This window comes from Chiloscyllium punctatum, chromosome 3 (genome assembly GCF_047496795.1).
Source record: "Chiloscyllium punctatum isolate Juve2018m chromosome 3, sChiPun1.3, whole genome shotgun sequence".
Taxonomy (NCBI): Eukaryota; Metazoa; Chordata; class Chondrichthyes; order Orectolobiformes; family Hemiscylliidae; genus Chiloscyllium; species Chiloscyllium punctatum.
The window spans coordinates 148,754,440-148,777,125 of record NC_092741.1 but is presented as its reverse complement, the minus strand read 5'-3'; the positions used below and the strand labels follow the sequence as shown (position 1 = coordinate 148,777,125).

Genomic DNA, 22,686 nt, shown 5'->3' with positions numbered 1-22,686 from the left:
TTGTTCAGCGAGACAGAAAGAGAAAAAGAGAGAGAGAGAGAGAGAGAGAGTGCATGCAATACTGGAGTCAACTGGAATAAAGGGGAAAAACTAAACACAGGTTAGTGTCATCCCTGGCCAATAGGAAGATAGTGATGGTTGTTGGAGGTCTGTCATTTCAGTTCTAGGATATCACAGCATGAGATCTTCAGTGTAGTGTCCTATGCCCAAACATGTTCAGGTGCTTGATCAATAACCTTCCCTCTGTCATCAGGTCAGAAGTGGGGATGTATACTGAAGATTACACAATATCAGAACCATTCATGACTCCCCAGATCATGAAGCAGTCCATGCCTAAATAGAGAAATCTGGACAAGATCTAGGTTTGCCATCAAGTTGACAGATAACATTTGTGCCACGCAAATGCTAGGCAATGACCATCTGTAACATCAATGACCCTAACCATCACTCCTTGATGTTCAATGGCATTAACACTGCTGAATTTCCCCACTATCAATGTACTCGGGGGGTTACCATTGAGGAGAAACTGAACTAGACTAGCCATATAAATACTATGGCTACATAAGCAGGTCAGAATCCAAGAATCTTGTCGCAAGTAACTCACTTTCTGTCTTCCCAAAGCCTGTCCACCATCTTCAAGACATAAGTCAGGTCTGTGATAGAATTTTCCTCACTTGTCTGGATGGGTGCAGCTCCAACAACACTCAAGAAATGTAACACCATCAATGACAAAGCAATCTGCTTTCTTCACTCCACATCCACTAACATTCATTCCCCTCCCTACCTTACCTGATACTCAATAGCAGCAGTATACTATCAACTATCAATCATGACAGAAATGCACCATGGCTCTTCAGACAGCTTCTTCCAAACCCATGACCACTGCCATCTAGAAGGACAAGGGCAGCAGATATATGGAAATATAAATCATACCAGAAGTGTCGCTAGGTTAAAATCCAGTAACACTCTCCGTAACAGCATTATGGGTCACACTACAGCGTATGGACTGCTGTGCCTCGAGAAGGCAGATCCCCACCATCTTTACAAGTAGGATGAACACTAAGTACTTGCCCAGCCAGCAGTGCCCACTGAATATTACTTGGAAGTGGGAATTGTTCACCCTCAATGTCCTTCCTTGTGTCTACAAATTATTTCTCTTTCCCTATGTTGGTTTAGAAATTAATGTTTTTCCAAAATTACTGGAGTTGATCTATTCCCAAGAGTAACTACTCAACAGACTATCAATTCACGAATTTTTTGTGGCACTCAGACTTTTATCACTTCTCTTCACGTTATTTTACCTGGTTTCTACTCCCCCTGTCTCATGTTCTTTGGTGCTTGTGACTGTCTATGGATCTTCCTCTCTCTCCTGCTCCTTTTGGTGCTGCTGACTATATCCACAATGACAATGCTGGCCTTGCCAGTGATGATCTCATCTCATGACTGAATATTAAAACAAATAGGCCTGGAATGTCTTTCCATGTGGATTTGGTGGAAAGTCAAATGTGGGAGATGGATTGTTGAAAAAGGTTAAAACTGTTTTCTTGATGATCAACAGATAGGCGGTTTTGTGGGAACGAGAGAGACTCACGTTTGGTATGTTGCCTCCCAGGTGCAAGGGTACGTGATGTCTCTGATCGTGTTTTCCGGGTCCTTAAGGGGGAGGGGGAGCAGCCTGAAGTCGTGGTCCATATTGGCACCAATGACATAGGTAGGAGTGCTGAGGATGTTAGACAGGCTTTTAGGGAGCTAGGTTGGAAGCTCAGAGTTAGAACGAACAGAGTTGTTGTCTCTGGTTTGTTACCCGTGCCACGTGATAGAGAGTCGAGGAATAGGGAGAGAGAAGAGTTAAATGCGTGGCTACAGGGATGGTGCAGGAGGGAGGGATTTCGGTACTTGGATAACTGGGGTTCTTTCTGGGGAAGGTGGGACCTCTATAGACAGGATGGTCTGCACCTGAACCTGAGGGGCACCAGTATCCTTGGGGGGAGGTTTGCTAGTGCTCTTGGGGGGGGTTTAAACTTACTCTGCAGGGGCATGGGAACCCAGACTGTAGCTTTAGGGTGCAGGACCTGGAGTGTAGGGAGGGTAGGAATATGGCATCAATCTTAAAGGATGGTGCCTGTAAACAGAAGAGTGGCTTGAAGTGTGTATACTTTAATGCCAGAAGTATACGAAATAAGGTAGGTGAACTCGCAGCGTGGGTTGGTACCTGGGACTTCGATGTTGTGGCTATTACGGAGACATGGCTAGATCAGGGACAGGATTGGCTGTTGCAGGTTCCAGGTTTTAGTAGGGTCAGAGGTGGGGGTAAAAGAGGGGGGGGTGTGGCTTTGCTTGTCAAAGATAGTATTACAGCGGTGGAAAGGAAGATGGATGAAGATTTGCCATCTGAGGTAGTTTGGGTTGAGGTTAGGAATAGGAGAGGTGAGGTCACCCTGTTAGGAGTCTTTTACAGGCCTCCTAATAGTCCTAGAATCGTTGAAGAAAGGATTGCGAAGATGATTCAGGAGAAGAGTGACAGTAATAGGGTGATTGTTATGGGAGACTTTAACTTTCCTGATATTGATTGGGAAAGCTATAGCTCAAGTTCGTTAGATGGGTCAGTGTTTGTGCAATGTGTGCAGGAGAGTTTCCTGACACAATATGTAGATAAGCCAACAAGAGGTGAGGCCATACTGGATTTGGTTCTGGGTAACGAACCAGGCCAGGTATTAGAACTAGAGGTAGGTGAGCACTTTGGGGACAGTGACCACAATTCGGTGATTTTAGTCTAGTGATGGAGAGGGATAAGTGTGTACTACAGGGCAAGAGTTATAGCTGGGGGCAGGGAAATTATGATGCGTTGAGGCATGACTTAGGATGTGTGGATTGGAAAAGTAGATTCCAAGGCAAGAGCGTAATTGATATGTGGAACTTGTTCAAGGAGCAACTATTGAGTGTCCTTGATAAGTACGTACCTATCAGGCAGGGAGGAAAGGGTCGTGTGAGGGAGCCGTGGTTTAATAAGGAGTTGGAATCCCTTGTTAAATGGAAGAGGGCGGCCTTTGTAAAGATGAGGCGTGAAGGTTCAATAGGGGCGATTGAGAGTTATAAGGTAGCCCGGAAGGACCTGAAGAGAGAGCTAAGAGCAGCAAGGAGGGGACATGAAAGGTCCTTAGTTGGTAGGATTAGGGAAAACCCTAAGGCTTTCTATAGGTATGTTAGGAATAAAAGAATGACTAGGGAAGGAATAGGTCCAATCAAGGATAGTAATGGGAAGTTGCGTGTGGAGGCTGAAGAGATTGGGGAGGCGCTGAATGAATACTTTTCGTCAGTATTCACTCAGGAACAGGACATTGTTGTCGATATGAATACTGAGGCACGAATAAGTAGAATGGATGGCTTTGAGATATGTAGAGAAGAGGTGTTGGAAATTCTGGCAAGGGTGAAAATAGATAAGTCCCCTGGGCCTGATTGCATTTATCCTAGGATTCTCTGGGAAGCAAGGGAGGAGATTGCAGAGCCATTGGCCTTAATTTTTGTGTCCTCTTTGTCTACAGGAGTAGTGCCAGAGGACTGGAGGCTAGCAAACGTGGTTCCCTTGTTCAAGAAGGGGAGTAGGGATAATCCTAGTAACTATAGGCCAGTGAGTCTCACTTCTGTTGTGGGCAAAGTCTTAGAGAGAATTGTAAGGGATAGGATTTATGCACATCTGGATAAGAATGATGTGATCAAGGATAGTCAGCATGGTTTTGTGAAGGGCAGGTCGTGCCTCACAAACCTTATTGAATTCTTTGAGAAGGTGACGAAGGAGGTAGATGAGGGGAAAGCGGTAGATGTGGTATATATGGATTTTAGTAAGGCGTTTGATAAGGTCCCCCATGGTAGGCTACTGCAGAAAATACAGAGAGATGGCATTGAGGGTGAGTTGGAGGTTTGGATTAGGAATTGGCTCTCTGGAAGAAGACAGAGGGTAGTAGTTGATGGCAAAGGTTCATCTTGGAGTGCCGTCACTAGCGGTGTTCCGCAAGGATCTGTTTTGGGACCATTGCTGTTTGTCATTTTTATAAATGACCTGGAGGAAGGGTTAGAAGGTTGGGTGAGCAAGTTTGCGGATGATACGAAAGTCGGAGGAGTTGTAGACAGTGAGGAAGGATATGGCAGGTTACAGTGGGATATAGAGAAGCTGCAGAGCTGGGCAGAAAGGTGGCAAATGGAGTTCAATGTAGCTAAGTGTGAAGTGATTCACTTTGGTAAGAGTAATAAAAAGATGGATTACTGGGCTAATGGTAGACTACTTGGTAGTGTGGAAGAGCAGAGGGATCTTGGTGTCCATGTACACAGATCTCTGAAAGTTGCCACCCAGGTAAATAGTGCAGTGAAGAAGGCATATGGCGTACTGGCTTTTATTGGTAGAGGAATTGAGTTCCGGAGTCCTGAGGTCATGCTGCAGTTGTATAAGACTCTGGTGCGGCCGCATCTGGAATATTGTGTGCAGTTTTGGTCGCCATACTATAGGAAGGATGTGGAGGCACTGGAACGGGTGCAGAGGAAGTTTACCAGGATGTTGCCTGTAATGGTAGGAAGATCCTATGAGGAAAGGCTGAGGCACTTGGGGTTGTTTTCTTTGGAGAAAAGAAGGTTTAGGGGTGATTTGATAGAGGTGTACAAGATGATTAGGGGGTTAGATAGGGTTGACAGTGAGAACCTTTTTCCACGTATGGAGTCAGCTATTACAAGGGGGCATAGCTTTAAATTAAGGGGGGGTAGATATAGGACTGATGTTAGGGGTAGGTTCTTCACTCAGCGAGTCGTAAGTTCATGGAATGCCCTGCCAGTAGCAGTAGTGGACTCTCCCTCTTTATGGGTATTTAAGCGGGCATTGGATAGGTATATGGAGGATAGTGGGTTAGTGTAGGTTAGGTGGGCTTTGATCGGCGCAACATCGAGGGCCGAAGGGCCTGTACTGCGCTGTATTGTTCTATGTTCTATGTTCTATGTAATATATCCTTACCTCCTTAGTTTAGGATGCTTTAACTCAGTGCAGTGAAATGCTTCCTGTATTTGAGGATAAACCATGGAAATCCAAGCTTTTACATTATTTACATCAATACTTTTTACATTAAAATTTTATTTGGTCTCTGTTCAGATGTTGAAGGATGATATAAGCCATAGACCATTAACAGATTCTTTATGCATCACAAACGTGGAAACATATGCGTGTTATTGACATTACCTGCTTAACAAGGGAAAGCAATGATAATTGACATATATTTTTAAAAACTCAGGAAGTGAATAACTGTGTAGCAATTATGGTTGTGTTTCAAAATCCAATGTTGAAATCCTCCCTTTTCTAAGATATGGTGACTACAAGTATTATCTGTCAAACAAGTTTTAAGTACAGTGCATTTCACAAATCCAACTATTTGTAATTTTCCAGCTACAAAATCTGGCCACATCTCAAAATGGAACTCCCTCCCAAACAGCACTGTTTTAGCACTTTTCTGTACCCAAGAACTTCAACAATTCAAGATGGCAGATCATCACCACCATCTTCTTCAGCATGTTTAGAGATTGGGAATAAATACTGGCCTAGCCAGCGACGCCTGCATTCTTTTGAATGAGTGGAAAAATAAATTGCTGGCAAGCAAATCGGACCATCAGTCACAGCTGGCATTGGAATCCACGCGTGTAGAATGACTGGACTGAATAAATGAGAACATTCTACACTGTGTTTCTGAGCAAGGTTTCTAAGTCTACAACGAGGATTCATGATTCATACGACATTTATGCAAAGAATTTTATTGATTTAGAATTCAAAATTCTTACCTGTGTTCCACTGCAGCGACTACAAATCCCCGTGAAGCCAGTTCAATACATATAGCTGAATACAGAGTCCTACAAAGGGAGAAACAGACCTTAACTTCCGAGAAGGAGAGGAATTTAACATCTCAATAAGTAACTTCGCTATACCCCTGAGAGCTCCCATTCTCTCATTATGCAAGTACTGGGTTCTGAATTGAGAGGTCAGGCCAATTGATAGACTAGTAGTTGGACCTCAGCATGTAGCACTGTTTTCTAGAAAGAAGGTCTGGTGCATGAATATCATACCCCGCCATGAAGCAAAATGAATAATCATACCCTGCCATGCATCAAGAAGCATCACAAAGAAGGTGCAAATCTAATCAATTACATTGAGCAAGTGCAATTCAGTTCTTGAATAGCATCAATTCACCCACTCAGTAGTTATTAAAATCAATATAGAATGCTTCAGAACTCCTCCCAATTGAGAAAAAACCTTTTTATCGAATCCAAAATTTCTGACATTTGGGTCACATACTCTTCCCTCTGAAGGGATGTACACAGGTAGATATCAGATTTGGACAGGATCAGCCAGTCAAAAGAATTTCTTCTTGTCATACAAGGAGACAAAGGTTGGAGATGTCGTCGATAGTATCGAGGGCTATTGCAGGCTGCAGCGCGACATAGACAGGATGCAGAGCTGGGCTGAGAAATGGCAGATGGAGTTCAATCTGGATAAATGCGAAGTGATGCATTTTGGAAGGTCGAACTCGAATGCTGAATATAGAACTAAAGACAGGATTCTTGGCAGTGTGAAGGAACAGAGGGATCTTGGTGTTCAAGTACATAGATCCCTCAAAGTTGCCACCCAAGTGGATAGGGTTGTTAAGAAAGCATATGTTGTTTTGGCTTTAATTAACAAGGTGATCGAGTTTAAGAGCCGCGAGGTTTTGCTGCAGCTCTACAAAACCTTGGTGAGACCACACTTGGAATATTGTGTCCAGTTCTGGTCGCCCTACGATAGGAAAGATAGAGGGTCTTTGGAGAGGGTGCAAACAAGGTTTACCATGATGCTGTCTGGACTGGAGGGCTTGCCTTATGAAGAAAAGTTGACTAAGCTCAGACTTTTCTCTCTGGATAGAAGGTGAAAGAGAGGTGATCTGATAGAGGTATACGAGGTAATGAGAGACATGGATAGAGTGATGAGTCAGTCAGAGACTTTTCCCCAGGGCAGGATTGACTGGCACAAGGGGGTCATAGTTTTAAGACATTAGGAGAAAGGTATAGAGGGGACGTCAGAGGATGGTTCTTTACGCAGAGAGTTGTGAATCCACGGAATGTGTTGCCAGCGGTGGTGGTGGAAGCAGAGTCATTAGGGACCTTTAAGCAACTGCTGGACATGCACATGGATAGCAGTGAATTGAGGGATTCATAGGGCAGGTTATTTTATGTTACATTAGGATTAATCCTCAGCACAACATCGTGGGCCAAAGGGCCTGTTCTGTGCTGTACATTTCTATGTAATACCCACCAATCCATCAGGATTTCGCATCCTGATGAATTAGGGTAATAATAAGTGTGTTTCTTCCAATAATCCTCACACTCAGTTCATTATTTCAGTCACATGGAGAGGGTACGGTGGCAAGATGAACTGTAAATTGATGTGGGTTAGACACTCCAGGTTGCTTGGGTACATCTTTAATCAGCCATTCAATAATGTCATACAATTTAGAAGAAGATCTCTCATTCATAATTGAAATTGCAGAATACAAATGAAACAAGATAGAGACTGGATGGGGAGGGGCAAGGACAGGAGAAATTATGAAGCATTTCTCACAATAGCGTGTACTTAGATGGAAGGTGGCAAACTGTCCTTCCATCCACGAGACCTCATTATTTTGACCTTGAATTTTTATCAGAAGTTACTGGTCTAACTGTTGTGTGCCCAGATTATGTTTCTCCCTATTCATGAATGGATGAAGCTTTTTGGAAATTAATGGTGCATTTATTAATGATCTTATAATACAATAGATTTACCTGAAAGCTCCAAGGCCATGAGAGAAAATGACTAAAGGATATCTTCCAGTTTTAAATGGGGCATCCCATTCTGCAGGAATGCTGTAAGACCCTGTCAAGAAAACAAATAATTCAACTTTACTGTTCACGCAGAAATGTTTGATCATGTATTTGTTGTTTAATGTAACAGAGCAAAACATAATCATTCAATTTGACAAATTATTTTTGTTTTAAAGTCCCTTGCTTTAACTTAGACTCAGGTACTTTGTAATCTTCATTTCCAATGAACAAACTCAATGGACTTGGTTAAAGTAGCTCACCAAAAAACAATAACATAATGCCAGTAACTTGGTGATGTTATATATAGTTACATAGATGTACAGCACGGAAACAAACTCTTCAGTCCAACCCGTCCATGCCGACCAGATATCCCAACCTAATCTAGCCCCACCTGCCAGCACCCGACCCATATTCCTCTAAGCTCTTCCTATTCATATACCCATCCAGATGCCTTTTAAAATGTTGCAATTTTACCAGCCTCCACCACTTCCTCTGGCAGCTCATTCCATACATGTACCACACTGTGTGTGAAAAAGTTACCCCTTAGGTCTCTTTTATATCTTTCCCTCTCACCCTAAACTTATGCCCTCTAGTTCTGGACTCCCCCACCCCAGGGAAAAGACTTTGTCTATTTATCCTATCCATGCCCCTCGTGATTTTATAAACCTTATAAAAGGTCACCCCTCAGCCTCAGATTGTCCAGGGAAAACAGTCCCAGCCTGTTCAACCACTCCCTATAGCTCAAATCCTCCAACCCTGGCAACATCCTTGTAAATCTTTTCTGAATCCTTTCAAGTTTCACAACATCCTTCCGATTGGAAGGAGACCAGAATTGCATGCAATATTCCAAAAGTAGCCTAACCAATGCCCTGTACAGCCACAACATGACCTCCCAACTCCTGTACTCAATACTCTTGACTAATAAAGGAAAACATACCAAACGCTTTCTTCACTAGCCTACCTACCCCAACTCTACTTGCAAGGAGCTATGAAACTGCACTGTAAGGTCTCTGTTCAGCAACATTCCCGAGGACCTTACCATTAAGTGTATGAGTCCTGCTAAGATTTGCTTTCCCAAAATGCAGCACCTCGCAATAATCTAAATGTAACTCCATCTGCCACTTTTCTGCCTATTGGCCCATCTGATCAAGATGTTGTAATCTGAGGTAATCTTCTTCGCTGCCCACTGCACCTCCAATTTTGGTGTAATCTGCAAACTTACTAACTGTAATTCTTATGCTCACATCCAAATAATTTATATAAATGACAAAAAGTAGTGGACTCAGCACCGATCCTCATAGCACTCCACTGGTCACAGACCTTCCAGTCTGAAAAAAATAACCCTTTATCACCACTCTCTGTTTTCAACCGGTGAGCCAGTTCCATTTCCAAATGGCTAGTTCTCCCTGTATTCCATAAGATCTAACCTTGCTAACCAGTCTCCCATAGGCAACCTTGTCGAATGCCTTACTGAAGTCCATATAGATCACATCTACCACTCTGCCCTCATCAATCCTCTTCATTACTTCTTCAGAAAAAACTAAATCAGGTTTGTGAGACATGATATCCCATGCACAAAGCCATGTTGACTATCGCTAATCAGTCCTTGCTTTTTCAAATACATGTACATCCTGTCCCTCAGGACCATCTCCAACAACTTGCCCACCATTGACATCAGGCTCACTGGTCTATATAGTTCCCTGGCTTGCCCTTACCACTTTTCTTAAATAGTGGCACCACGTTAGTCAACCTCCAGTCTTTCAGCGCCTCACTTGTGACTATTGATGATACAAATCTCTCAGCAAGGGGCCCAGCAATCACTTCCCTAGCTTCCCAGAGTCCTAGGGTACACCTGATCAGGTCCTGGGGATTTATCCACTTTTATGCATTTCAAGACATCCAGCACTTCCTTCTCTGTAATATGGACATTTTTCAAGATGTCACCATCTATTTCCCCACATTCTATATCTTCCATGTCCTTCTCCACAGTAAATACTGATGCAAAGTACTCATTTAGATTCTCCCCCATCTCCTGCGGCTGCACACAAAGGCCGCCTTAATGAAACTTGTTCTTTCACTGCCAAGTGTTGGGTACTCATCTTTCCCAATATTAGGAATAACCAGGCATGGGAACTACTGTATACAAAGTCTTCTTTAAGTCCTTATTGCAGAAGCATGGTACCACTGCAAAGACATGACAGCTTCATAAAGCAGCATCTGTACAGATGGCATAAGACAGATTCATAGATGTTATAAAGCAGCTTCACTTGCCCAATCACGGCTCACATTCTTACACCTTTGTTTTGTGCGGTTTGGGTATAACTGTATTTGTTAATTTCAATGGCAATGGCACTTGAAACTGATCTGTGGTTAACAGCGATTGTTCAATGAAGCACTGCACATCACATGGAACCAATACTGTGGTTACCCACTGCTGTTCACTTAAATGATTCAACCATTTTAAAGGTCACATGTTCCCTCTATAACCAGTTCCCCTTTTAGAAACACAAAACTACTATTCTTGCCCTGTAAGAAACTGCTAAGAACTCATCCTGATCTAATCAAGTCCCAATATGTTTTCCCTGATCTAATTAAGTCCAATTTTGTCTTCCCTGATCTAACTGAGTCTAATTTAACACTTTCTTGTACTGTGGGCTTCCACTGAATCCCGTACTAACTTTCAAATTTTCCGACTGGTTCAATACAGCTTCACAAATTTGGTATTATGTGATACAGTATACATGCTATAGATAACTCCAAGCACATTGTTGTATAAAACAGTGACAGATAAGAAATATTTGAGCATCAATGTCAACAATTCAGATTATTAATTTTGTCCTTGGAGCAGACAAGATGAAACAAACTACAGAATCTTCAGTTTTGGTTTTAAAGTGAAAACAGTGAAGAAGAACGGAAGGAGAATGGCCATTTGATAAGATCACAGCTGATTAGATTGGAGATTGCAATCCACTTTTTGTCTGCTCTGCCCATACATCTGGACTTCGTTCTGTATCAAAAATCATTCAACTTAGTCTTGAATAAGCCCAAATTACTGAGTCTCACTGTTTTCTGAAGAGCTGGTTTAGAGTTACACAGGAAAAAAAAAGTATCCTGATCGGTCTTAGAAAGATAGCAATATTATTTTTAACGTGTAATCTGTCGTTCTAGCTTGGCCCACAAGTAGCATTTTCCTGGTATCCACCCTATCAAGTTCTTCCAAGACCTTACAGATTTCAGTAAGCTCACTTCTCATCTGGCATTTAGCAGAAAGGCCCAACCTATCCAACCTACCTTAATTGGAAAATAAAATGAATTGAGTGAGCATTATCTCCTTTACCAAATCATGGGCAGAAAGTTGTAAACAGCATGCAGGAAGTGGTTTTAGCAAGGCCTTGTATCACTTCAGTAAGATGTTAGTGAGTTTGGAGAAGATTTGTAGCTCAGGTAGAGATTTTGGATGCAAGTTTGCTCGCTAAGCTGGAAGGTTCATTTTCAGATGTCTGAAAATGAACCTTCCAGCTTAGCGAGCAAAATTACATTCAGTAAGATGTCCCTACTTTTATATTCCACTCCCCTCACAATAAATGCCAACATCCCAGTTGCCACCCTGCATGCAAAATTTGTGATTCGTTAACAAGATACCCAAGTACTGCAGTATTGCAGAGTTCTGTAATCTCTCTCCATTTAAATGCTACTTTTTTTTATTCCACCTGTCAAAGTTAAGAAGTTCATATTGTCTCACATTACTTTCAAAGGGCCAATTTGTCCGCACTCACCTGACCTATTTATATCCCTTCACAGACTCTACTTCCTTGTCCTAACATACTTTCCTACCTATCTTGGCTTTATTGACAAATTTAGCTACCCTTCATCCAAGTCATTAATAATAGATTGCAAAGAGCTGCACTGAACCCAAAGGTACAACACAAGTTACAGCTTGCCGACCCAAAACAACATACATCCTGATTCTTGGTCTACTGTTAGCTAACTGGACTAAATATTTGAACACCATGCACTCTTATTTTGTATGGCAATCTTATCAAAGCTCTTTTGAAAAATTTAAGTTGGCACTCCTCACAGTGCCAGGGATCCAGGCTCGATTTCACCCTCAGCGACTGTCTCTGGAGTTTGTGCAATCGACCAGTGTCCGCGTGGGTTTCCTCCAGGTACTCCAGTATCCTGCCACAGTCCAAAGATGTGTAGGTTAGATGGATTGGTCATGCTAAATTGCCATAGTGTCCAGGGATGTGCAAGTTAGTTGAATCAAGTATGGGAAAAGTAGAATTTCAGGACAGGGTGGGTCTGAATTGGATGCTGGTGTGAACTCAGTGGGTCAAATGGCCCGTTTCCACACTGTGGACACTTGATAAGAGCTAGGATGACATAGGTAATGAATGTTTCTGTATTTATCCTTGTCACAAAACTGGTCCTGTTTTTTTTAAAAGCTACTCCTTTCCTCAAGGATACTGGGTCCTTGATTCTTTTCAGAGGGGGTCGTAAAATACTCCAGGCTCCAAAATGGCTGGGTTGGCACAGAGACGAAAGCCCTTTTTGTTTATACGTAAACAGGTGAGACCTTAGGCCAAAGCTTTTATGGTTTTAGAAATAGCCTATATAAGTCAAGGGGCTGTGGCCAGCTTTCCAGCTGAGCACTTCAGGTCAGAACTTTAGTTAGGAGTTCAGCAGTGGACTGTGTGAAGAAAGACTGCTAAACTCTTTCTTCAGACCTTTTAACGTCGACCTGTAAAGCCCCTGCTTCAGTTTTACTCTATGTTTAAGGGGTTTGTGTATTGGGATTGTTGTGTATTTTCAGAACATCATAATTAATCTAGTTTGGATAGACTGGGTTCTGTAGACATTCTTTGTTCTGTTCTTTGTGTTTCATTCCGAAATTTTGTGAATAAAATTTTGTCTGTTTTAAAACCTGGTAGTCAATCTAACTTAGTCCAGGTAATTTTCACTGTACACTTACAAAAGCAAATTGCAAAGTTATGGGCTGGGCTGCCTGCTTAAGAATGTTTTGAATGGTCTGGCCTAGTCCATAACACACTAGAGACAGAATTTCAGTTAAAGCCACAGATGTGCTTACAGTCAGATAACTATTTAATGAGTTGCAGAGCAGCTTTTGACAGACAAAAAAAACCATTTTTATCAAGGAGTGCAGCACAAAAGCAATTGCCAGAAAAGGAAAATTCACTGAAGCCTTTCCAAGAACAATCTGTCATTATAATTTCTGCTCCAACAATCATGGTTTCTGAAAAGGAATTTATAAATATTTTGAAGGGAAAAATAAAACAGGAGAGAGCCTCCATTTGGGTAGGGGCATAGTTGAAGCAGGAAGTTGACATTCTACTTTCTGCACATAGCACTGAAGTAAAACAAATGAATATGTCACATTGCAGTATGTAATGTTAATAATCACAATTAAATTTCAAAGTGTTTTCCTCAATGGAGATCAACACTTATTGCAACACTACATAGAAGGCTTCTTCAGTTCTCATCTCAGAGCCAGGTCTGACTAACAGCACAATGATCTCCACCAGAGGTAACACAAAAAGGCAGGTCCTAAATCCACAGCAGTTCAGGCAGCATCCAAGGAGCAGCAAAATCGGCGTTGCGGGCAAAAGCCCGTCATCAGAAATAAAGGCAGAGAGCCTGAAGCGTGGAGAGATAAGATAGAGGAGGCCTAGCTTATCTCACCACCACTAATCCAGAATCTGGTTTCCAGCATCTGCAGTCATTGTTTTTACCTAGGTCCTAAATCCACTCCAACTGGAGTGGGGAAATCCAACAGCTATTGCTCTTTCAGCAATTGAGCCAACTGGCTGCTAAGGAGTCCACATTGCTATGGCACTATAACACTTTTACATACAAGTCACAGTCTGCAGCTAGGAATGGTGATGATAGAGGTGTCAATTTTCATGGCTGACTATCAATGGCATTACATTGCTTCTTACTATTTGCCATTAATGTAATTTGAATACTTGACCCATTTGGTCATGTAAGTGAGTGGGCCTGCCTTTACCATCAAATCCTGCAGTGAGACTTGATCTTGGGAAGTTGGCTCAGAGGCCACAAGACTTCCTGCAAAAAAAATTGTGCAAGATTTGACCATATGACAGCAATGCTATGGAGATCAAATTTATAGGAAAAATGAAAAAACGGATTCATCTTTAAATCCTCCTATTTCTCATCCAAGTATTGTCCCTTGACAAGCAGCATCTGGGAAGTACAGCATTTGTCTTCACATCCATGCTGACAACACCCAGCTCTACTTCATTGTAGGATTCTGTTATTTTTCAATAATTTTGTCTTGATTAAGCAAATGGGGGATTAAATTATATTGTGTTCATGGGCGATTAGTTGTAAACACTTCCTTTGCTTTCCACAACTCTAGGCACAAGTAAGGTCATAGGTTTATGGTTTTATGGTTCAAGCTCATGTAAAACGTAGCTTACACGTGAAAATGCTTGAACTAAAAATGGCTTTTACTAAAAGAAATAGCTGTGCTTTAAAAACGCTCATTTTTTGAAACTTTATGAAAACTTTTTGAAAATGCAACAAGCCTGTGGCCACATACAGACATGGATACGCTGTAATTATTTTGACATTAGGTTCAGCAATGAGAATTTTGTAGGTTGTTTTAACCTTTAAGGATGCATGTACTGGATTTCTGAGATAATATTAGGAACTGACACTGCATACTCTGAACAGAAATGTACATTGTTTTACTTCACAAACAAAGACAGGCTGTTCCAAAAGGGATGATCGTACAAAGTGCAGGAGAAACTCAGCAGGTCTGGCAACACCTGTGGAGAGAAATTAACATTTCAAGTCCAGTGACTCCTCTTCAGAATTTGACAAATGAATCAAAATACAGGAAGAAGTGCTATTGGTAAGATGAACAGTACTTTTAAAGAAACTAATCATCTCCCTTCAAGCCATATCAAATCATTTGATTTTTGATGGTGTTTTCAGTTCACTACTGTGAAACATTTATAGTGGATTAAATCTACATCAATCTATCTTTACTAGCCTCACTGGCGGTCTGAACTCTATTTTCTGAACAGTGAGAGATTAGTTCAAAGTAGTACAGCAAACATTTTATGAACCAACATCTATGGGACCAGGAGTGTGCCAATGGATCAAATATTCTGGATAATCAAGAGTACACATAACCACAATAAACCTGACCAAGTGAAGCTTCAAAATAAAATGTAAAAACATCAACACACCCCCTTAAAGTCAAATGTAAAAAAAAAGTCAGTAATAGAAATATAATACAGGGGTTATGCACATCATATTATACTTTATTTCCAGAAGGAATACTCAGACTTTGTAGTAGATTGTAGTTTTTCAGGTATATAATTTTGCCGGTTTATCAAGAGTGCTGGTTTCAATAAAAAGTTTGCTGTACTAACATTCAACGTGCAATTTGTGGTTTCAAGTCTAGATGTTTGAAAAGTTCATGGTTTGGTGAAATAGCTCAAAACTGTGATCAGTCAATCATTTTTCAGACACAAATGTTGATATTTTCCTAATGCAGTTTGGTGAGAAAAGTCATTGCAAACTTCAACAAAATGTAAAGTGAACAAATATTGAAGCTTTATATGCAACATCATTTTATGGTTGTTTTAAAAAGGTCAAAGCAAGAAGCAGAGGAGATCTTTTCTTACCATATAAATGGTTTAAAATATAGTCAACAAATTTTCTGTTATGTTTAAGAAAATCAGCAAGCCCATAGTAATATTCATGATTAGGAATCCACAGTGGTTCTTGTTGCTTTCCACTTGGTTCACATGGGTAGTACAAGCGTAAAAAATTCCCCTGTTGGAAAAATGCATATGTAAAATATAAAAAGCTATGAGCTAGGGAGTCTGAAAGTAAACTAATTACTTAAAAACACAAATTAAATATTTTCAGTGCAGATAATGTAGGTATTATAGCAGGCTCATAAATGCATAATAAGGACATAATAAATAGGAGGTGGAGTAGGCAATTCAGTCTCTCAAGCCTGCCTTTCTGTCTAATAAGATCATCCAATCCAATTGTGGCCTTAACTCCTCTCTTTAATATGATCTCCATATCCCTCGACTCCCACATCAATCAAAAATTTTTAACTCATTCTTGTAGATATCCAAAGGCCCAGAATCCAGTGCACTCTGGGGTAGTGAATTCCAAAAGTTAACAACCCTCAGGAAAAAAAACTCCTCAGTTCTTTATTAGAGGAGAGCTCTTTATATTGAAACTGTGTTCCTTAGTTCTAGATATCCCCAGGAGAAATAAGCTTTCAGCAACTACTTCACCAAGCCCCTTCAAATCTTTAATGTGTTAATAAGATCACCACAGCATCCATACTGACTCTAATTGAAGGGAACAGTGCATTTTGTCTCATGCAAAAGCACGTATATAGTCTCAGTATGGATAGTTGACCTCTTCTGTAGAGTAAATCCTTCTTTATTTCCCCATGTCATGACTTCATAAACAAGCTTTTCTTTACTTTAGTACTTTTTATGAATTACCCTGATGAGTGCAAGATCTAAAACTTCAACAAAATGTGTATTTTTCAGCAGTACTGAATAATTTAGAATATTAGGGAAACACAAACATTTGATGAGGTATGTGAAGATGTTCTTACAAATGTAGATTACAAATTGAGTGGTGGACTTAAATGTGCAAGGCCCCTCGAGCAGCCAAACAGTAGTTTCTTGTTGAAACGGGTTTAAGTAACTAAGACTTAGACTCCCCAAATATAGTACTTGATCTGAGGTATACGGAGTGAAATTTTCCTGGGCTTTATTCCAATATTGTGGTAAGGTAGTTAATAAGTCAGGATGACAGTAGAGCTGTCAAACTGGTTACTATGCTCTGCTTGAGAGAAATGAAAGGAAAAGAATGTCAACCAAAAGGCTCCCATTCCTGACTCCTATGGAGTGACGCAATTATAAGTATTGTTCTACTGAAATAGAATCCAAAAGCTACCTCCTTTTCATCAGATGTGACTGAATTGTTGAAACAGTATGGAGTATATTAAGGCACATTTTTAAAGATTATATTTTATTAACGTAGTTTCAAGTAAAAAACCTTTCATATGCATATACTTTATCTGACACTGCTCACATTTATTTTGTTCATTTCTAATATTTAGACTGCCACTTCAGTAACTGAGAAAGCTTGCATACTTTTGGCTGCTATTTCTTGCAATCTGTATAATCTTACCGTGTTACTTAAGTTGCGTACGTTGTTTATTATGTATACTTCTAGCTCCTTACCCGAATTGTATGATCATCCATCAAATCAATACATCCGACAAGATTTGGTCCTTTCCCAGCAGGAATCCCAAGAGAATGACTGCCATAGTTCCCCATTTCTGGTTGGCTATGTACCTGTTTCTAAAAAACACAAGCAATCAATTGAATTTCCTGGTTTTAACTGCTCCACTGCCAAGTGTCAAGAAATACTTCATCAACTAAATCCTTGCGCATAAACGTGCATTCATTAGTTTCATCATTATACTGTACAATCATTAAAGGTCAGTCCTCCCCACAACATCTCATACCTTCCACTTTGAAACACTATTCTCTAAGTATAAGATTATTGAAATGTAGCTTTCCCACACAGCAACTAATAAAGTTTAAAAAGTTACCTGAGAAACTAATTTTAAAAGTCCATGTTCAGATATGTCAAAGCTCTCGCACTGCAACAGTATCTTACTCGAGTTTTTCTTATCTCTGGAACATCAGAGGCTGAGGGGTGACCTTATAGAGGTTTATAAAATCATGAGGGGCACACATCGGGTAAATAGGCAAGGCCTTTTCCCTGGGGTGGGGGAGTCCAGAACTAGAGGGGATAGGTTTAGGGTGAGAGGGGAAAAATTTAAAAAGGAACCTAAGGAGCAACGTTTTCATGCAAAGGGTGGCGTGTGTATAAGGAAGTGGTGGAGGCTGGTACAATTACAACATTTAAAGTATCTGGATGGGTGCATGAATAGGAAGAATTTAGTGTGATGTGGGCCACGTGCTGGCAAATGAGACTAGATTAGTTTAGGATACCTGGTTGGCATGGATGAGTCGGACCAAAGGATCTGTTTCCGTGTTGTATGACTCTCTCCCCATCGTCTCTCCAAGGTCACACTAGACCAATCAATCCCCTGCTATTCCCATGAAGTAGTTAATCTCCTTTACTGGACCACCATGATGCCCAACGTTGTGAACAGTTCTCTCTTCTGTCCTTCGGCACTATACTTCAAATTCTTTCAAAGTTGTACACATCCTTCAAAAGGAAATATGAATTCTCTGCCCTGGAAAACTACTATCACCAGCCTCCCTATGCTCTCTAAAGTCCTTGAATGTGTGGTCACATCATATATCCCTTTTTTCCCCACAACTCCACATATAAGCCTTTCCAATAAGGTTCAACACTTGCCCCCCCACCTGCTCCCCACCTCCCACACCCTGGATACAACACTTAATATGAATGACCTGCAATGTCCTTTCTTTATGTTGCCTATTTTAATCCACCCAGCAGTAGCAGTCAAGATTTCAGCTGTTTAGGCCTGGAATTCTCTCCTTCAATCTAGTCATCTCCCACCAGTTTCCTCATGTAACACTCTCCTTAAAATCAGCCACTTTGACCAAACATTTGGTCAGTTGTCTTAATACCTTTCTTGTACGGATTTAATGTCATATTTTGCTGGACTAAATAGTGGCCAGAATAGCAAAGCTCCATCTGGTGTACTACGTACAGTATTGATTACCTTATTTAAAGGAAGGATCTAAAAGTTCACCATACCAATAGCTGGTATGAACAGGTTGTCTTATGCCAAATGTTGGACAGGCTAGGTTTATATCTACTGAAATTGAAACAAGTTAGTTATGACTTGATTGAGGTCAAGATTAGAATAGTGCTGGAAAAGCACAGCAGGTCAGGCAACATCTGAGGAGCAGGAAAATCGACATTTTGGGCAAAAGCCCTTCATCAGCACCATTCTAATCTTGACTCTAATCTCCAGCATCTGCAGTACCCACTTCCGCCTGTGACTTGATTGAAACAAGATTGGTCCTCATGGATTTTGTCAGGTTGGATGAAGATATGATGTTTCCTCTTGCAGGAGAATCAAGAAAGAAATAGGGGCTACTATTTAAAAATCTGTTATAACTGGGATGCAGCAGTCTTTCTCTTACTCGAGAGGATCAGGAGTATTTAGAACTCTTATCCTGTGAAGGTGGTAGGAGTTGTGCCCTTTCATATTTTTAAAGGCAGATGTGGGCAAAATCTTGTTAAGCAAAGACCAGAGTAGGCGGAAATGCAAATTCAAAAGTTAACAATCAGATCTGTCATGATCTTACTGAATGGCTGAACAGGCTAGGAAGACCAAATCGCCTTCTCTTGCTCCTTGTTCTTACAGTTCTTTCAATTTTAACTTAACCAGAAATTTTCAGTCTCAGTGCACTTAAATGTTTTTTGGACCCTACCCCTCCAACCCAACCACTAATCAAATCTTGGCACAACCACTCCCACTTCCACCTGTATTTCCTAAAAACATCTTGAAAATACCAGGGATATGAAATGTATATGATTCATTGAGAATTTCCATCGTATTAATCTTTGCAGATATGTAATCAAGACATCTGAGTAACTCTGTTCTTAAATGTCAAGACAATTTAGCAGAAATCTGGTCTACTTCTAACCACAGAATTTAAATACAGTATTAACCACTCTTTTGCAACTATGCTGTGTTAGCAAAACTGCTTCCTGTTCAACACCTCTCAGTTCACAAATGTTATATATCAGTCAAAAGATGCAATATAGAGCATTTAAATATGTTCACACTTAATTCTGTTAAATAGATAGCTTCTTGTAAAAGAATTCTTTAAAAAAGCACTATGGCAACCAAAGCCATATTAAAAAAAGGCGACATTTGTTTTAAATTTAATTCATCCTCATTAAAGGGTATCAGCTTTGTTCTTAAAACTTTAAATTAAGAATAAAGATACTCCTCCAGTTGATTCCAAATGCATCTATGTTGCCAAACAGACAACGAAAGGAAATTGGCATATGTGGATTCTACTATCTTATGTCGCAGAATACACTACTCAGGAAATTGGATCAGGTTGCAAGTGAATGGGAAATATGCTGCTACTCTTACTTAGTTTGCTCACATATATAGCCTTAAAATATCACATGGTAACTATTCTTTTTCAACTTATTTCTTTAAAATAAAATCAACTTGCATTACTGTAGCAAATTTGCTGCAATTAAAAAAATCATTCGAAGTCCCTTCACATGGGCACAAAACCACACTTGAGGACAGATAACCTAACCAGGTGTTAAGTTGGCATACTGCTAGTGGCAAAAATCAAAAAATCAGTAACTCTACCAGAGACACCAATTAAAACACAATTTCTTTAATATGTGAAGAGATATGTGATTAAGTGAATCAGCATAGCAATTGCAATTTGAACTGAATCACACAATGCACGCTCTTGATCACAATCCGTGGTGATCATTAAGCTATCAGACTCAAGTGAAAAAGTGGTCTACAATATATTTGTAGCAATTGTGTTGGATCTGTTTAAACAAGGTATGGCTCCTTTTTGTGAAGTTAGATTTGATTTAAGATAGCATGCTAACTTCCCAAAGAATTTGACTTTAGGAAATCAACAGACTAAGCATGGTAGAAATAGTTCAAAAATTACTTGACAATTTTAGCTTAACAGCTGAGTATAATATTTATAGAAACAAATGCTGCCTTTAACTGACGGTTTTATATCTATACCTACATTTATACCTGCAGGATCCAAACAGAAAAAGGAGTAATTCTTAAAGCTGACTTTTATTTCCAAGTTAAAAAACACTGGAGAGCATGTTATGGGTGATAGATATAGACTGTGGAAGAAGTGAATGCTTAAACCTGGGAGCAATCTGTCATGAATGGTGTGAAGCTTTGAATACTGAAAGGGCTTTGGAACTGTGCCTTAGAGTTCATCCAGGCAAGTGGAGAGTGCTCATTCTTGTCTTGCACCTTACGGCAATGAGGAGTTAAGTGAGAATTGCTCGTACTTAACATGGCCAGCCCAGATTAGTTTCGGGATGCTGACATTGGGGAATTCAGCATTGGTAATATTATTGAACATCAAGGGACAATGGTTACATACTGTTTTGTTGGAGACAGTCATTGCCTAGCATTTGTCTGGAGCGAATGTTACTTGCAATTTGTCGGCTCAGCTCAAGCCTGAATGTTATTCACACCTTGCTGCATGCAGGTATGTGCTGCTTCATTATGAGAAGAACTGAAGCTTTGCAATCATCAACAGATTTATCACCTTATGGTAGAGAGAAGGCAGTTATCGTAGCAGCTGAAGGTATGGACTGTACTAATTATAATATTGCTCAACTAGCAACCCTGAGGTTAAGATCACTGCTCCAGAGACAGAAGTTCAAACCAGACTGAAGAAATTTAAATTTAAAGAATTAATAAATTTGGAATAGCAGACTTGTCTCACGAATGGTGATTACAAAACTAACATATTCTCATAAATACCCATATCTCCTTCACAGGAAGAAGTCTGTCAGAATGGTACACATGTGACTCCAGACACAGATCAATATGGTTGATTTTCCAATGCCCTTTCAAACAGCCTGGTCACTCACTTAGGTCGACAATTTATCACTATGGCTATTCGGAATGTGGAATTCTGCCCACATTGCCAATGATTCTCACATCAAAAGAACAAATAATAAAGATTGTTGAGTGTCAGACACTGCTCTGAAGAAATCCTGTGATAACCTGATTTAGAGGTGACTATAACCACAAAGTTAAAAATCACACCAGGTTATAGTCCAACAGGTTTAATTGGAAGCACACTAGCTTTCGGAGCGACGCTCCTTCATCAGGTCCACTCTTTCATCAGGTGATGGACCTGATGAAGGAGCGTCGCTCCGGAAGCTAGTGTGCTTCCAATTAAACCTGTTGGACTATTACCTGGTGTTGTGTGATTTTTAACTTTGTACACCCCAGTCCAACACCAGCATCACCAAATCATGACTATGACCACAACTATTGTCCTTTCTGTTTGGTATGACTTTAACCAAGGGAAAGAGAGTTTTTCTCCCCTATTCCCACTAACTTCAATTTAAAAAGTCTATTTGATGCTACAGTGGTCAGCTACCGTCTTAACATATGGGAAACTCATTCTCACTTCTCTGTAATTCAGCTTTTTTGTTCCTGTTTAGACTTTATGGTCCTGGTGGAATCTAACTGAGCAGTGAGCAACTTGTTGCTGAGTAAGCACATTCAGTTGCTTCTGTGGGTTTTGAGAACATTGATGGGAAAGTAACTATCTGGATTTGACTTGTCCTACTTTTAGTGGACAGGACAATTTTCCACATTGTCAAGTAGATGCCGGTGTTATAACTGCACTGGGCTGGGTTGATTGGTTTTGGATTACAAGTCTTCTGTGGTGCAGTTGGGAGTTTAGTGGGGCCCAGACTCTTTGCTCTCAGACTCCATTCATTTTCCTGCCACTATAGCAGTGAAATATTAAAGACATTTGGCAAATATGCATAGGGAGTGGATGATCCTAATGAATGACGGGCCATATTGTTTGCATATGTTAGAGGTGGCTCAAAAGACATTTGCTCAATGCTTCCTGGAATGAGTGGACTGTCTTATGAGAATAGGTTGGGCAGGCTTTATCTAGTTTCTGCCAGAGTTTACAACAGCAATGGGGGTATACTTGAAGTGTATAAGATCCTGAACAGTCTTGACAAGGTGGATATGGAAAGGATGTTTCCTCTTGTGGGTAAGTCCAGAACCAGGGAACA

The 22,686-nt window shown here is 40.5% G+C and overlaps 1 protein-coding gene across 6 annotated transcripts in view; it reads right to left on the bottom strand.

Annotated features, from left to right (window-relative positions):
- The window catches only part of pla2g7 (phospholipase A2, group VII (platelet-activating factor acetylhydrolase, plasma)), an 89,785-nt gene that overhangs the window by 39,360 nt on the left and 27,739 nt on the right, over positions 1-22,686 (bottom strand). For 4 of the 6 annotated variants that reach the window (XM_072562031.1, XM_072562037.1, XM_072562021.1 and 1 more), the window contains 4 exons: positions 17,133-17,252; positions 15,537-15,687; positions 7,822-7,912; positions 5,812-5,880 (listed from right to left, as the gene is read on the bottom strand). In XM_072562031.1, coding sequence (XP_072418132.1) covers positions 5,812-5,880; positions 7,822-7,912; positions 15,537-15,687; positions 17,133-17,228 — 407 coding nt within the window. In that variant the 5' untranslated portion in view covers positions 17,229-17,252. The remainder of the gene's footprint in view (positions 1-5,811; positions 5,881-7,821; positions 7,913-15,536; positions 15,688-17,132; positions 17,253-22,686) is intronic. The other 2 variants (XM_072562039.1, XM_072562026.1) reach the window with 1 other exon arrangement.